The sequence below is a fragment of the Sorex araneus genome, chromosome 5, assembly GCF_027595985.1.
Source record: "Sorex araneus isolate mSorAra2 chromosome 5, mSorAra2.pri, whole genome shotgun sequence".
Classification (NCBI taxonomy): Eukaryota; Metazoa; Chordata; class Mammalia; order Eulipotyphla; family Soricidae; genus Sorex; species Sorex araneus.
The window spans coordinates 195116786-195131564 of record NC_073306.1 but is presented as its reverse complement, the minus strand read 5'-3'; the positions used below and the strand labels follow the sequence as shown (position 1 = coordinate 195131564).

At 43.0% G+C, this 14779-nt stretch overlaps 1 protein-coding gene and 1 non-coding gene across 5 annotated transcripts in view; both read right to left on the bottom strand.

Moving 5' to 3' along the window:
- Positions 1–14779, bottom strand: part of RUFY3 (RUN and FYVE domain containing 3) — a 92090-nt gene that overhangs the window by 17865 nt on the left and 59446 nt on the right. For all 4 annotated transcript variants that reach the window (XM_055137298.1, XM_055137300.1, XM_055137297.1 and 1 more), the window contains 5 exons: positions 11834–11957; positions 8948–9009; positions 8210–8275; positions 5249–5318; positions 997–1089 (listed from right to left, as the gene is read on the bottom strand). In XM_055137298.1, the coding sequence (XP_054993273.1) occupies positions 997–1089; positions 5249–5318; positions 8210–8275; positions 8948–9009; positions 11834–11957 (415 nt within the window). The remainder of the gene's footprint in view (positions 1–996; positions 1090–5248; positions 5319–8209; positions 8276–8947; positions 9010–11833; positions 11958–14779) is intronic.
- Positions 2690–2796, bottom strand: LOC129405251 (U6 spliceosomal RNA). Its single transcript, XR_008630433.1, has one exon. It is a non-coding gene; the product is annotated as a U6 spliceosomal RNA (small nuclear RNA).

Here is a 14779-nt window from a genome sequence, read left to right as displayed (position 1 = left end):
GAGCCAGGAGTAATCTCTGAACATTGACAAATGTTCCCCAAACAAACAAACAAAAAACAACCAAAAAAGACTTGGAGGGGGCTGGAGCAATAGCACAGCGGGTAGGGCGTTTGCCTTGCACGCGGCCGACCCGGGTTCTAATCCCAGCATCCCATATGGTCCCCTGAGCACCGCCAGGGGTAATTCCTGAGTGAAGAGCCAGGAGTGACCCCTGTGCATCGCCAGGTGTGACCCAAAAACCAAAAAAAAAAAAAAAAAAGACTTGGAATTGTGCAGTACATGAAAGGTTTGCAAAAAATTGGACTAGACACGTGTATGAAAATCTTGGTACTTTAGGGGATTCAGTTATGCAGAAAATTACAGAAAATCATTAATTAGTTGCTCCAAGTATTATCAAATGTCACATCTTTATAAAAATAAAAAATCAAAACAATACACAGTAGGTTGTTTCTCCTGTGTTCTCCCCTGAACATATATCTCTCCCTCCCCCTCAAATTTCTTTCAATAAGAAGGATTTGGGGGTTGGAGGGAAAGTACAATGGGTAAAGTGTGTGCTTTGTATGCTGCTGACCAGGGTTTAAACCCCGCATCCCATATGGTCCCCTGAGCACTGCTAGGAGTGATTCCTGAGTGCAGAGCCAGGAGTAATCCTGGAGCATTGCTAGGTGTGATTCAAATACAACACATAAAACCAAAAAAACCCCAGTGATTCTGCTTTACTAAAGACAAACAGAAAACAGTAAGGTGGCTAAATATAACAATATATACAGCCATAAAATATGTACATCTCAGAATGCGTAAGAGCCAGGAACTGAGTTAGATCAGGGAGGCGCCAACGAGCCTCCGTAGGAGCCTCCATCACTGACTCAGTTCCGCACTCCGCTGGAGCCCCGCAGTGACCCACAGCTTCCAAGGTCCTGCGGCCACCCCCGCTGCCCCTCGGCTCAAATACCGACATGCCCTCTGGGAATAATTTGCAAAGCTCATGAGAGTAACCTTCCGATTGGATTCCAAAATGTAGGAGCTTTCCTCTTTAACACGTTCCATTTCTTCTTGCAAGGTAATAATCCTGTTGTTTGCGACCGCAAGCTGTGGATAAAATTACAATATTAATCTTTTATCGTTCTTTCATCAACACTGGAGGAAATAATTTATCAAGTAGGTTAGATAATTTCCTTAAGACGCCAACTGATGTTTTCGTGTGCCAGCTTTTTGAGTATGAGGTATTAAGAATGTTTACCCCAAGGGTGTCTGTATGTTTTTGTTTTGTTTGGGGGCCACAGCAGGCAGGGCTTGGGGGATCGTATGGATGCTGAAGTAAGGCAAGTACCATTTGTACTATCACTGCAGCACAACAATTCAAATTTGTATGGAGGTTTTACAGGCCCCAAGCGGTGCACTATCGTGGTATTTCAGGGAACTTCAAAGCTTTCCCTGAAGCAATGATTTATGGTGCCAAAGATCAAACTGGGTTTGGCCACATGTGTCTTATCACCTGTACTATGTCTCTGGTCCCATGATTTAAAATTTTTTTTTTTTTTTGTGGTGGTGGGGTGGGGGCATGATACCCGAAGTGCTGGGGTCTATTTCTGCTCTGTGCTCAGGAATTGCTCCTGGTGGGTTTGGGAGACCACACTGAATGCCGGGGATCAAACCTGCTCAGTTGTGTGCAAGCAACCACCTTATCCACTGTACTACCTCTCAGGCCCCCAAAAGTACTACAGAATTTAAGAATCTACAACTGAAAATGAAATTCTTGGCTAGGGCGATGGTTCAGGGCGGGAGCGTATTCCTGGCATGCAGAGGGCCCTGGGTGTGATTCCTGACACCCACTAGGGAGGCCCAAAATCATAACGAAAAAGAATGTCAAAAGTAAAGTCCAGGGGGCTGGAGCAACAGCACAGTGGGTAGGGCGTTTGCCTCGCACGCGCCAACCCAGGTTCGAATCCCAGCATCCCATATGGTCCCCTGAGCACCACCAGGGGTAATTCCTGAGTACAGAGCCAGGAGTAACCCCTGTGCATCGCTGGGTGTGACCCCCACAAAAAAAAAGCAAAAAAAAAAAAACCAAACAAACAATAAGTAAAGTCCAAAGGATTGACTAATAAGGAAAGTGTTTTTATAGTAATGTTTGTTCTGAAGAAAAACATGACTTTTTCAACACCTTCTTGGTTAGTGCTTTAAACCTGGTTTGAAAATAAAGGAGGGGCTGAAGTGATAGCACAGCGGGTAGGGCATTTGCTTTGCACGGGGTTGACCCTGGTTCAATTCCCAGCATCCCATATGGTCCCCTCAGAACTGCCAGGAGTAATTCCTGAGTGCAGAGACAGGAATAACTGCTGTGCATTGCTGGATGTGAGCCCCCCCGCCCCCCAAAAAAGTAAAGGAAAATAAAAATAAAACCAAGTTTAAATTTGATTTAAACTTTTTCCCCCTCAGCGACTTTGACATTAGTTAACGTTAATTAATAGGACTGGAATGTTTTAGGGATTTCACAGTCTCCACAGTATACATCACTAAACCACACAATCATTACCAAAATATCTTGATTTTACTTATCTTCCTTTAAAATTTACTCTTGGAGTTTAGAGCCATACCTGGCAGTGCCAAGGGCTGGAGGTTGCCCATGGCAGCGCCATTCACCAAGCCTCCCTCATGCCAAGCCATCCCACCCCACGTCTTTTTTTTTTTTTGTATGGAACGCTTCACGAATTTGCATGCCATCCTTGCGCAGGGGCCATGCCAATCTTCTCTGTATCATTCCAATTTTAGTATATGTGCTGCCGAAGCGAGCACCCCACCCCACGTCTTAACTCGGTTTTATTTAAACTAAAAGTACTCCATTATTTCTATAATTAGAAAGAGAGAAGATAAAGTCTTTGCCATCCTGATAAAGTTCAATGGTTTTTCAGAGAAACATCTAAAGCTATAGAAAAAACATAGAGTAGCCTTGGGAAATCCATTAATGGGACCAGAGAGATAGTCTGGGGGTTAAAACACTTGTCCGCTGGGGGTATAATGCCGCCAACAGGTCAACCTATACCTGCGGGGTGAGTGTATCGACAGCCTGATGGTGCCTTCTGGCTTCCTGACACCCCAAATTTGCCGCTGTGCCTTTGGCTGGACCCCAACAACTTGGAACCAAGTTTACCAAGAAATTAAATACCCAAAGTTAGGTATATGGGAGCCACACCCATAAACCACCTCTGGCTCAGCTATACAAACTCATTTATTGGCCTTATTTCAGAGACCTATAGATAAATCTCCAAAGAGACCAAAAGCCACAGTTAATCTTGGACCCGCGCATGGCTGAACAGACTGAGTTAAATCGGACGGGGGCAGGTTGGCCTGTGCCTGCCCAAGCAGAGCCCCCAGCAGTCACTTGCTTCCACAATCCAAAATTACCATCATACCCCAGGCCTGACTCCACCGTCTCAGGACGGACCTCACCAACATACAATCTGCTGGAAATCTGGGTATGCGGGTTTTGTGACTGAAATCTCCACGCTTTCATGGAGTTGGGGTGGGCTACTTCCCCCCACTTCCCAATACACATGGAAGCACTGGCAGTCACCCCCATGAACCAACTCCAGAGCCACCCTGTAAACTCTATTACAGGCCTTGCTTCAGAGATCCATGAATAAACCTCGAAAGAAGTTAAAAGCCAGAGACACAGCAGCGAGTCCCGGAAGACATCACAGAACCGGAGATCTCTCTGGGCCCCATACTGAGCCAATTTCACCAGCACACCCCAAATGGGGCAGGTGCAGTCTCCCCGCCTACTCCAGATGGAATCCTGGTGACCGAGAGCTTCCATAAGCAAGGCCCAGGTATGCGGGTTCCAGGATTAAATCTCCACGGACACATGGCGGCAGAACCGCTGGGCTGTCCCTCCACAGCTCCCCAGCCACTTGTCAGCCTGTCACACCCACAATGTGCCTCCAGGCAACATCTTAGCACACCTTCAGCCCTGGTCCAGAGACGCCCAACTGAATCCCAAAATGGATTAGTGCCCTACAGAAATGTCTCTGGAACCCAACCATTTACAATCTAGGATTCCAGGAGCGCGTGTCTGTGGCACCCATGATATTCAAAATGAGCAATGAACAATAAATGATCTAGCATCTGCCCCTGGCAGGCAGGCAGGCTTGAATGGTGGTGGGAAAATTTGAGCAAAACATAATGCCCCAAAGCAAAGAGGAATTGCTTTGCCATGGAGGCAGGGTGAAGACTGAGATGGGGAAGGGGGATATTCTGGGGGCACTGGTGGTGGGAAGTGTGCACTGGTGGAGGGATGGGTGTTCGATCATTGTACAGCTGAATCTCAAACATGAAAGCTTTGTAACTGTATCGCACGGTGATTCAATTGAAAAAAAAAGTAATGTGGATTTCATGCCCAATTCAAACAGCTTAATCAATGGCTGAATTAATAGCAGCATTCCTACATTTAAAAAAAAAGAACATTTAAAGGAGAAAAACTTGATATTGATTTTATATTAGTAAATAATATAGTTACTGATTAAGTATCAGCATTAATAAGTAAAATATTGCAATGAAAACCTGTGGATGTAAGAAACTGATAAAATATACAATGTCCAATGTAAAAATTTAAAAAAAGGCACTTGTCTGCATCCTCTTATCTGCAAGTATCAGCAGGGGGCAGTGTTGAGCACAAAACCAGGAATAGCCCCTAAGCACTGCCTGGGTGTGTCCTAAAAACCAGGAGGAAACAAAGAAAGTAGAGGGGGTTGGGGAAATGCTTATTATTTGGAGATAAAATGAGGTCATTTTAATACTTCTATTTTAGGAACTTTTCAAAGAGTTTTCACATATATCAACTTATTTGATCTTCAGAGTACAAGTGTGAGACTAAAAGGGGAAATATAATCACCACTGTTTACCAGCGAGGGAACCAGTAAGAGATCACATGGAAAGGAGCACGCGACACGCAAGCAGGGGTTACTGGCTTCTAACTAGGGTGCCTGAGGTTCCCCACTGCCCCAAGAAGAAAATAAGGCGCATGTGTGGACAGCTCTCCAATCTGGCACACAGAAACCAGTGCCGGGCACGAATGTGACGCATATGTCTTGTCTAGCTTGAGCACGTAAGTAGGATTCAAAAAGTGTTGAGTATCCATGATGAATGTTCTAGAGTAGGTCTTTTACTTCCAAGGTCCCAGAGAAACTACTGCTTTCACTAATGTACATTATTCAAATCTTGGGCAATCAGATTTTCTAAAAACACTTACCTCCTCTGTCAGTTTAGTGTTGGATTTTTCCAGTGCATCCACTTTAGCTTGAAGGTTGTTTACAGTAGCACTATCAGGAAAGAAAAACATGATGAGCTCTTCTAGAAAACAACACTGTACCTTGTCATTTTATTTTTTGCAGTGTTGGGCCCTGTGCCTCAAACATGTGAGGCACGAACTGTATACGGTCGAGCCACATCGCCAGCACCGTATCTTCCTTTTATTATTATTTTTTAAAATTTTATTTTCCCCTTATACTTCATATAAACACTGTGGTTTACAAAGTTGGTCACGGTGATTTGTTACAGATACTCACTATTCCAACACCACTGCACCTTCCCACCACCGTTATTTCCAATTTTCCCAACCACCCCTTAAACCTGTCTCCATAATAGGCCCATAATAATTTATTTTGCATGGCTTGTTAAAAAATGTTTCTGTAGAAGAAAGCTAATGAGGATGATTGTATCTCACCACAGAGCCAGCCATCATGTATAAGAGATTACAAAGATGTTGTTATAGTGTTATAGGTTAAGTCTTCCATGTTGATATTTTGTTAATCGAGATTGGTCGCCTTCTACATTATATGTCATCCAATTTGGTGTTACTCCTTTTTCTTCCTTTTTTTTTTTTTCTTTTTGGGTTACACCTGGCCATGCACAGGGGTTACTCCTGGCTCTGCACTCAAGAATTATTCCTGGCAGTGCTCTGGGGATCATATGGGATGCTAGGAATGGAACCCGGGTTGGCTGCGTGCAAGGCAAATGCCCTACCCGCTGTGGTATCACTCCAGCCCCACAGTAACTACCTATTAAACATCAAGTTTACTAACTAGTGTCTGATGTCCACAACTCATCATAGATCTATGAGGTCTAAGAAACTAACAGGGTCCTATGTGTCTTAATTGCTACACTGACACTGAGTTTGCACTCACTAAGCATTTGTCAAGTGAAACAATACACTACATGGTAAATAAGCTTTAAGGTTTACTATCTATAATACAGGCTGCATGAATTAAGTACTTCTCATACACTAATCACTGTCGTCCCATTGCTCATCGATTTGCTCGACTGGGCACCAGTAACGTCTCCATTGTGAGACTTGTTACTGTTTTTGGCATATCAAATATGCCACGGGGAGCTTGCCAGGCTCTGCCGTGTGGGCGAGATACTCTTGGTAGCTTGCCGGGTCTCCAAGAGGGGTGGAGGAATCGAACCCGGGTCGGCCGTGTGCAAGGCGAATGCCCTACCTATGCTGCACTATCGCTCCAGCCCCATACACTAATTATGCTCCTAAATTATATCACTACATCATTTCACTCTTTGCAATAATCCTCCATCTTAGGTATTATAAAGAATTAGGCATTATAATTATAAAGAAACTGAGGCATAAAGAAGATAAATAATGGTTTTTTTTGTTGTTGTTAACTACAACCACATCTTTCTTGACTCACATCTCTCCAGTGCACGACATTACTAGATCTGATCTGCAGGGGAGTGGATTCGAATTCTTTAGTAACAAAACTATGAACAAGGTAATACTGAATGGATACATTAATTAACTCTTCTGACTTATTCAAAAGTCAAATTAGATAAGAACATCAACATGCTTGAGACTACCAATAGTTCAGCTAGCTCTCTTCAGGAGAAAGAAGAGCTTTTTTCAAAATAGTGTTCCAGATTTGGAAAATTTCAAAAAATACATACTGACTTCTTAGTAAGTTGACGGTAATGTTATGAAGAATGAATTAATATTGCTAATTCTATGAATAAAAGAGAAATGTATGGAACTCAAAGGATATAATTAACCTAAGGGTGCTAAGGCATGTGCAGCCCCTCTAAGATTACTCTAAAATTAGGTGCTTGGATCTACTAAATCAAGAGGGTCACAAATGTCAATGTCACATATTAAATTTTTACTGAGTATGTCTATCTTATCACTAGAGTTATCACATCAGTCATATGCAGCTTTTCATTAAGGCAAAAAAATATTAAATTTATATAGTCCTGGGCTGGAGCAATAGCACAGAGGGTAGAATGTTTGCCTTGCAAGCGGCCGACCCGGGTTCGATTCCCAGCATCCCATATGGTCCCCTGAGCACCACCAGGGGTAATCCCTGAGTGCAGAGACAGGAGGTACCCTGTACATTGCCAGGTGTGACCCAAAAAGAAAAAAAAAATTATATAGTCCTTAGATGGTGGTTGGCACACAGGTATTCTCTGTTTCACTGTATTACTGTCATCCCGTAGTTAGTCAATTTACTCGAGTGGGCACCAGTAACGTCTCTATTACACTCAGCCCTGAGATTTTAACAGCCTCTCCATCGTTTAGTAACGACAGATCTCATTCTTTGTAGATTGTTGCATATTATCTGAATTTATCCTCACTGTCCACTAGCTTCCCTTTCCCTTTCCCTTTCACTAGAACTCTAGTACGGAGACAGGAGAGACCTGAAGGCACCTCACACATTTCACTCTTGACACACGGGAACCAACCTGTAGGACCTGCCGGGCACCATGCAGAGTGAAAGTCTCCAGTTTAAAGATCTAACAGCAATGATTCCCCAGAAAAAGGTCTGGGGGCGTGGAGAGATAGTACAGCGGGTAAGGTGCTCGACTCACACACGGCCCACCTGAATTTGACCCCCGGAATCCCATAATGTCCCCCGAGCACCACCAGGAGTAATTCCTGAGGGCAGAACCAGGAGTAAACCCTGGGAATCGCCGGGAGGGGGCAAGAGGGGGTCCCAAAACCAAAAGAGAGAAAAGAAAGAAAAGCAAGTTTGGGGATTTTTTTTTTCAGGCACACGAGTACATGTGTCTGTTTACTATGGGAAAGGTACACACAGTAACTTCCCTAAAAGGAAAAAAGTTTAAAGATCAAAGGTGAAACTTAGAACAACAACAACAACAACAACAACAACAACAACAACTCAACCCCCCACATGTATCCGTTCTTTACTTCAGATGTCTGTTGAGTTCCTCCACATAGTTCTTCTGGTCCAGGATTGCAGTGATCTGGCCGTCTCTAGGGGGAGGAGAAAGCTCAAGTTAAGACAATAACACAAACAACTCAAAGATCCCCTCTACCCGCGTCTTTTTATTTTTATTCCACAGTTAGGAACCTGTGTCATGACAGTCTGGCATTTATCAGAGATACGTCAAGAATAAAAAACTTTTCCTCTGCAATGAAAAAGGTAAGACTTTCCGTGTTTCTGAAATAATCTGTGCTTCTAAGTACCACGTGAGTATTTTTAAAACTCTTAATTTTGGAAACTAAAAATAGAGTTACAAGAACCATGGAAGTCGAGCAGAGGTCCGAGAGTCTAAACTCAGCTCTTCCTAATGTTAACATTTTACACAAACTCATGATGCATAACCAATAGAGCACACCGGAAGCAAACCGAAAACTTAATTCTTTGTTCACAAACATCCCATTTTCAAATATTTAAGAGATTAACCATCATGTTCCTTTCCCAATAATTTTTGTTCTGTTCATCCCTGAAGCAGGTGACAGAAAAATCCCTGCTTTAAAATTCTTTTAGCCAAAGCAATCTGACTGTTGAGTGTTAGGCCCCATGTCTAAACTGAAGCTGTGTTATCAGAAGTTCTTCCAGCTTCCAGCTTGTCTATTAAAACCCTACTGTAAACCTTAATTGCCACCAAAGAAAAAAAATAATTCAAATTTTATTGTACGTACCCTTCACTACCTTTACTGCTGTTCCCATCCTTGAGATACATTGAAAAATCTATGACTCCAACCTACAGAGAGAATTTACAGAATATAAAATTAGATATATTTCCCATGGGCTAGAGATATAGCCCAGTGGGTAGGGTGTTTGCCTTGCATGCGGCCGACCCAGGTTCAATTCCTCCTCCCCTCTCAGAGAGCCTGGCAAGTTACAGAGAGTATCTCGCCCGCATGGCAGAGCCTAGCAAGCTACCTGTGGTGTATTGGATATGCCAAAAACAGTAACAACAAGTCTCACAATGGAGATGTTACTGGTGCCCGCAAATCAATGAGCAATGGGATGACAGTGATACAGTGACAGTGATATTTCCCATATGACATAAGTCACTTTTAAAGGCAAAATAGCAATATGGTTGTGACAATTATGAAAAATTTTGACTACAATGTAACATTTTACACTTTTATTATAATCAAGACATATAAAGGGTTGGAAGAAATATAGAACCAAGATTTTTTTGTTTGCGTCTTATTTTTGTTTTGTCTTTGTGCATCCCAGCTGTGCTCAGAACTTACTTTCTAGCTTTGCATCCCGGGGAACTTAGGTGGTGTCCGGGATACAACCTAGATAGAATGCATGCAAGGCAAGTGCCCACTGCACCATCACTCTGGCCCCAAGATTAAAAGAACCAAGATTAAGTCACTAGTGCTGGATGATTAGGGAAAGTCAACTGGGGGCCAGAGCTATAAGACAGCGAATAGGGCACTTGCCTTGCACAGGGCAGACCCAAGTTTGATTCCAGACACCCTAGATGGTCTGCCAAGCCCACAAGGACTGATTCCTGAGTGCAGAGCCAGGAGTGAGACCCCAGCAGACCCAGGTGTACAAACACACACACACACACACATAAATAAAAAGGAAAAGGAAAGAAAAGAGGAAGGTCAATAAAATATACCACATTTCCACATTTTGAGGTTTGAAGTTTCCTTCTCTCTTGCTTATTATATTTTGGAAATAATCTTCTAAAACTTATAGTTACAAAAGTAATATATATATATATTCCTTATAGATGTTTCAGAAAGTAGAGATAAACAGCGCTGTAATCCCAATCACCCAAAGATGACCATTTAGCAGTCTGGCCTTTCCAAACTCTCACTAGTGCTAATGTTTAAATTTTTCAAGGTTGCAACTTGATTACTTGACTTTTTATTTTTCAGGTTTTGGGGCCACACCTGGTGATGCTCAAGTGTTACTCCTGGCAGGCGTCTGAGGGATCATCTGGGGTGCTGGAGATGGAACCCGGGTAAGCCGAGTGCAAGACAAGCACCTACCTATGGTACTGTCTCTCCAGCTCTAATATTTTTAAAATTTCAGATTAAAAATAATCTAATCCACTTACATTGTCAGAATAAAACATGATAGGGGCTGGAGCGATAGCACAGTGGGTAGGGCGTTTGCCTTGCACATGGTTGACCTGGGTTCGACTCTCAGCATCCTATATAACACCCCGAGCACTGCCAGGAGTAATTCCTGAATGCAAAGCCAGGAGCAACCCCTGTGCATTGCTGGGTGTCCCAACAAGCAAACAACAACAACAACAACAACAATAACAACAAAAACCAAAAAACAAAATCCCATGATAGAGTGGGGCAAGGGGAAAAAAAAGCTTGAGAAATTTGTTGTAGGATGTAGTGCAGAGGACAGCAGGGATTCAAACCGGGTTATTTGCACACGCAGCAAGTGCTCAGCCCGCCCCACCTCTCCAGGCCCACTTATCAGTGAAAATTAAGCCAGGGAAAAAAAAGGGGAACTACTCTTGAGAGCTTATTTATGTGCACAAAGGGAGATTTGTATGAGTTGTATGTAGGCATGAACATATAAAACATCACTTGCCAAGTTGCAAGGGAAAATCTGTGTGTGTTAATTCACATCAAAATTAAAGAATGTCCTATTGGAGATCACTGTCACTGTCATCCCGTTGCTCATCGATTTGCTCGAGCAGGCATCAGTAACGTCTCCATCGTGAGACTTGTTACTGTTTTTGGTATATCGAATACGCCACAGGGAGCTTGCCAGGCTCTGCCATGCAGGCGAGATACTCTTGGTAGCTTGCCAGGTTCTCCTACAGGGGCAGAGGAATCAAACCTGGGTCGGCTGCGTGCAAGGTAAGCGCCCTACCCGCTGTGCTATCGCTCCAGCCCATTAGAGATGAAGTCATGAAATTTGCTTATAAGTAGATGGACATGGAGGGTATCATGCTAAGTGAAATGAGTCAGAAAGAGAGGGACAGACATAAAAGGACTGCACTCATATGTGGAATATGAAATAACACAATATGAGATGGACACCCAAGGACAGTAGACACAAGGGCCAGGAATACTGCCCCATAGTTGGAAGCCTGTCTCATGAGCTGGGGAAGAAGGCAGCTGGAATAGAGAAGGGATCACTAGGACAATGACGGTTGCTCGAATCAGTCGGGATGGGAGATGTGTGCCAAAGTAGATAAAGAACCAACTATGATAACCTCTCAGTATCTGTATTGCAGACCATAATGCCCAAAAGTAGAGAGAGTGTATGGGGGAAATTGTCTGCCAGGGAGGCAGGGGGAGGGTTGGAAATTTGGGGTATACTGGGGACACTGGTGGTACAGAATGTGCACTGGTGGAGAGATGGGTGTCTGATCACTGTATACCTGAAACTCAAACATGAAAACCTATAACAGTATCTTACCGTGATTCAATTAAAAAAATAATAATAATAAAATTAAAAATTAAAAAGAAAAATGTCCTATTTATGACTCACAGAGCTTCCTCTGAATTGTCTGGTAGAATCTAATGCAAACTAACTTAAATGATTCTGAGATAACAAATCACAGTAGCCAAGAATCTTTCCCATACCTGAGAGTCCAAATCTTCTCCTTTCATACAGAAATTGGCATCAATGACATTCAGACCCACCAACAGACCAGCAATTATGGCTCCTTCTTCTTCCATCATGAGTGCATTGGGTTCATAGAATTCACTGTAAGAGAAATCCATACACTAGTCTACTCCGATAATGATCTCAACAATCCAATGATGTAAATGACCAAATGGTGTTTATTCCATAGATATAAGAATGGTTCATGTACAAATCAATCAGTATACTACAGTGCATGGAAAAAAGAAAAGACAAAAATCATGATCACACCAATAGATTCTGAGAAAGCATTTGACAAGATCCAGTACCAACTGATGATAAAAAGTCTAGTCTCAACAGAATGGGTCTAGAGTGAAGATATCCCATCATAACAAAGATCATAGACTATAAACCCAGCCTTTCATTTTATTATTGTACTAGTTCATTTATTTTTGGGTTTTACCCAGCGATGCCCAGGGGTTATTCCCGGCTCTGCATTCAGGAATTCCTCCTGGCAGTGCTTGGGGCGGGGTGGGGAGGTGGGGACGCCAGGGACCGAACATGGGTTACGTTGTGTGCTCGGCAAACACCCTACCTGATATACTAACACTCCGGCCCCCAATTTTTTCTTTTCTTTTTTAGTTTTTTAAATGATGATGATGATAATCATCACAGTAAGTATGGAAAACTTAAATAAAATACTACTCCGTTAAGAAGCTACTAGAGGGGCCAGAGCAATAGTTTCATGGGTAGGTCATTTGCCTTGCACACGTGGCCACCCAGGTTCAATCCCTGGCATCCTATATGGTCCCCCAAGCACTGCCAGGAATCATTCCTGAGTCCAGAGCCAGGAGTAACCCCTGAGCAGGTCAGGGTATGACCCCCCTACCCCCCCAAAAAAAAAGAAGCTACTAGAGGGAGTGGAGAGAGTCCTCAATGGTCCGAGTGTGGCTTTGCATGTGGGAGGTCCAGGGTTAAGCCCTGGACCTGCACGTCCCCTGGGCACCACTAGGAGTGTCCCCTGGACAGTGAGCTAAGAGCAGCCGCTGAGAACTGTGGCTGTGGACCACAAAGCGAAACAAGCCAAAGCTATTACACACAGTAAGTTCAGCAAGGTGGCAGCTTACAAACATCGATAAGGAATAAGCAGTGAATTCTCATATGCAAATAACAATAAATTAAGAAAACAATTACATTTGTAACTGCATGCAAAAAATTTAAATGCACAGAAATAATTTTAACAAAGAAGGTGAAAGACCTATATAAGAAAGCTGAGATACTTATGATTAAAAGACAAAATAAGACATAGGAGAGGGAAAGATATTCCATGTACACAGAGGGGGGGAAATATAGGCCAAATGCCCACTTAGCCAAAACCACTGCACATATTTAATTGAATACTAATCAAAATTATAACCACACATCACCAGGAGTGATCCCTGAGGAGTAAGCCCTGAGCACTGCTGGGTGTGGCCCCAAAACGAACAACAACACAACAAAAAGGTAGTCTCAGACCGCGGGATAAGTCTCAGAGCCTAGCGATAAGCCCTCGGGCTACGGGCAGTTGGCAATGACAAAGGACCTGGGCTTAAAGTGGAGGAGGAAAGCCTCTCCCACAAATAGTGTCGCAAAACTCAACAGCCACAGGGTCAAAAATAAAATTGCATACGCATATCATACCATCCACAAAAGTTAATTCAAAATGGATTAAAGACCTTGAGAGTAGGCTAAAATCTATAAAATACATTGAGAAAAACATGGGCAGAATTCTCAAAGATATCCCTTCAGTGATTCTACTTCGTTGGTAGAGATAACAAAATAGAAAAAACAAATGCAACTACATTAAAGAGAAAAAGTCGTGAAAAAAGGAGCAGACTAAAATAAAAAGACACCCTACTTAATGGGGAAAATATCTGTATAACATATATATCATATATGGGGATAACATCAAACTTACATAAGGCACTCAAAAAGCTCAATTAATAAAAGTAAATATGAGCCAGTAAGTCCTACAAAAAGATGGTGAGAGTAGATAAAACGACATTCTGTCAAAAAAAAAAGGGTCTATTTTTGGCCAGCAGTTATATGAAAAAGTGCTCAGTGCAAGTTATCAGGAAAATACAAATCAAAACAGTGAGAAATTGGGGCTGGAGAGATAGCACAGCGGGTAGGGCATTTGCCTTGCACGCAGCCGACCTGGGTTCGATTCCCGGCATCCCATATGGTCCCCCGCGCACTTGGGAGTAATTCCTGAGTGCATGAGCCAGGAGTAACCTCTGTGCATCACCGGGTGTGACCCAAAAAGCGAAACAAAGAAAAAAAATGAAAACAAAAACAATGAGAAATCTCCTCACAGCAGTCAGAATGGCATATATCAAAAAGACTAGAACAATCAGTATTGGCAGGAAGGTGGTGAAATAAAAAGCCACTTTCACTATTAGTGGAAATGTCATCTACTTCAAACCTATGAGACACAGCCCAAAGACTTCTCAGGGAACTCAGAACAGCGCTTCCGTCTTCTCCACGGGGCCAGAGCGACAGCACAGTGGGTAGCCGCTCCAAGAAGCTGACCGAGGTTGTTTGCTACTGGCACAACAGATGGTCTCCCAAGGCCTGCCAGGAGTAATTCCTGAGTGCAGTAGCCAGGAGTCACCCCTGAGCCACCGGGGTGGCCCACAAACAAACAAAGAAATAAACAAAGCCTACGACCCACAGGGTCTACTTCTTGGACTGTACCACCAAAAATACAAAAAAAAAAAAAAACAAACACATCAATTCAGAGAACTAAGTACAATAGCTAGGTTTTGGAAACAGCCCAACAACTGATGAACAGATACAGAAACTAAGGCATGTGCGCGCACACACACACGTGTGTGTGTGTGTGTGTGTGTGTGTGTATGTATAGAAATATTACTTAGATATAAGAAAAGAATATTGCAGTTTGC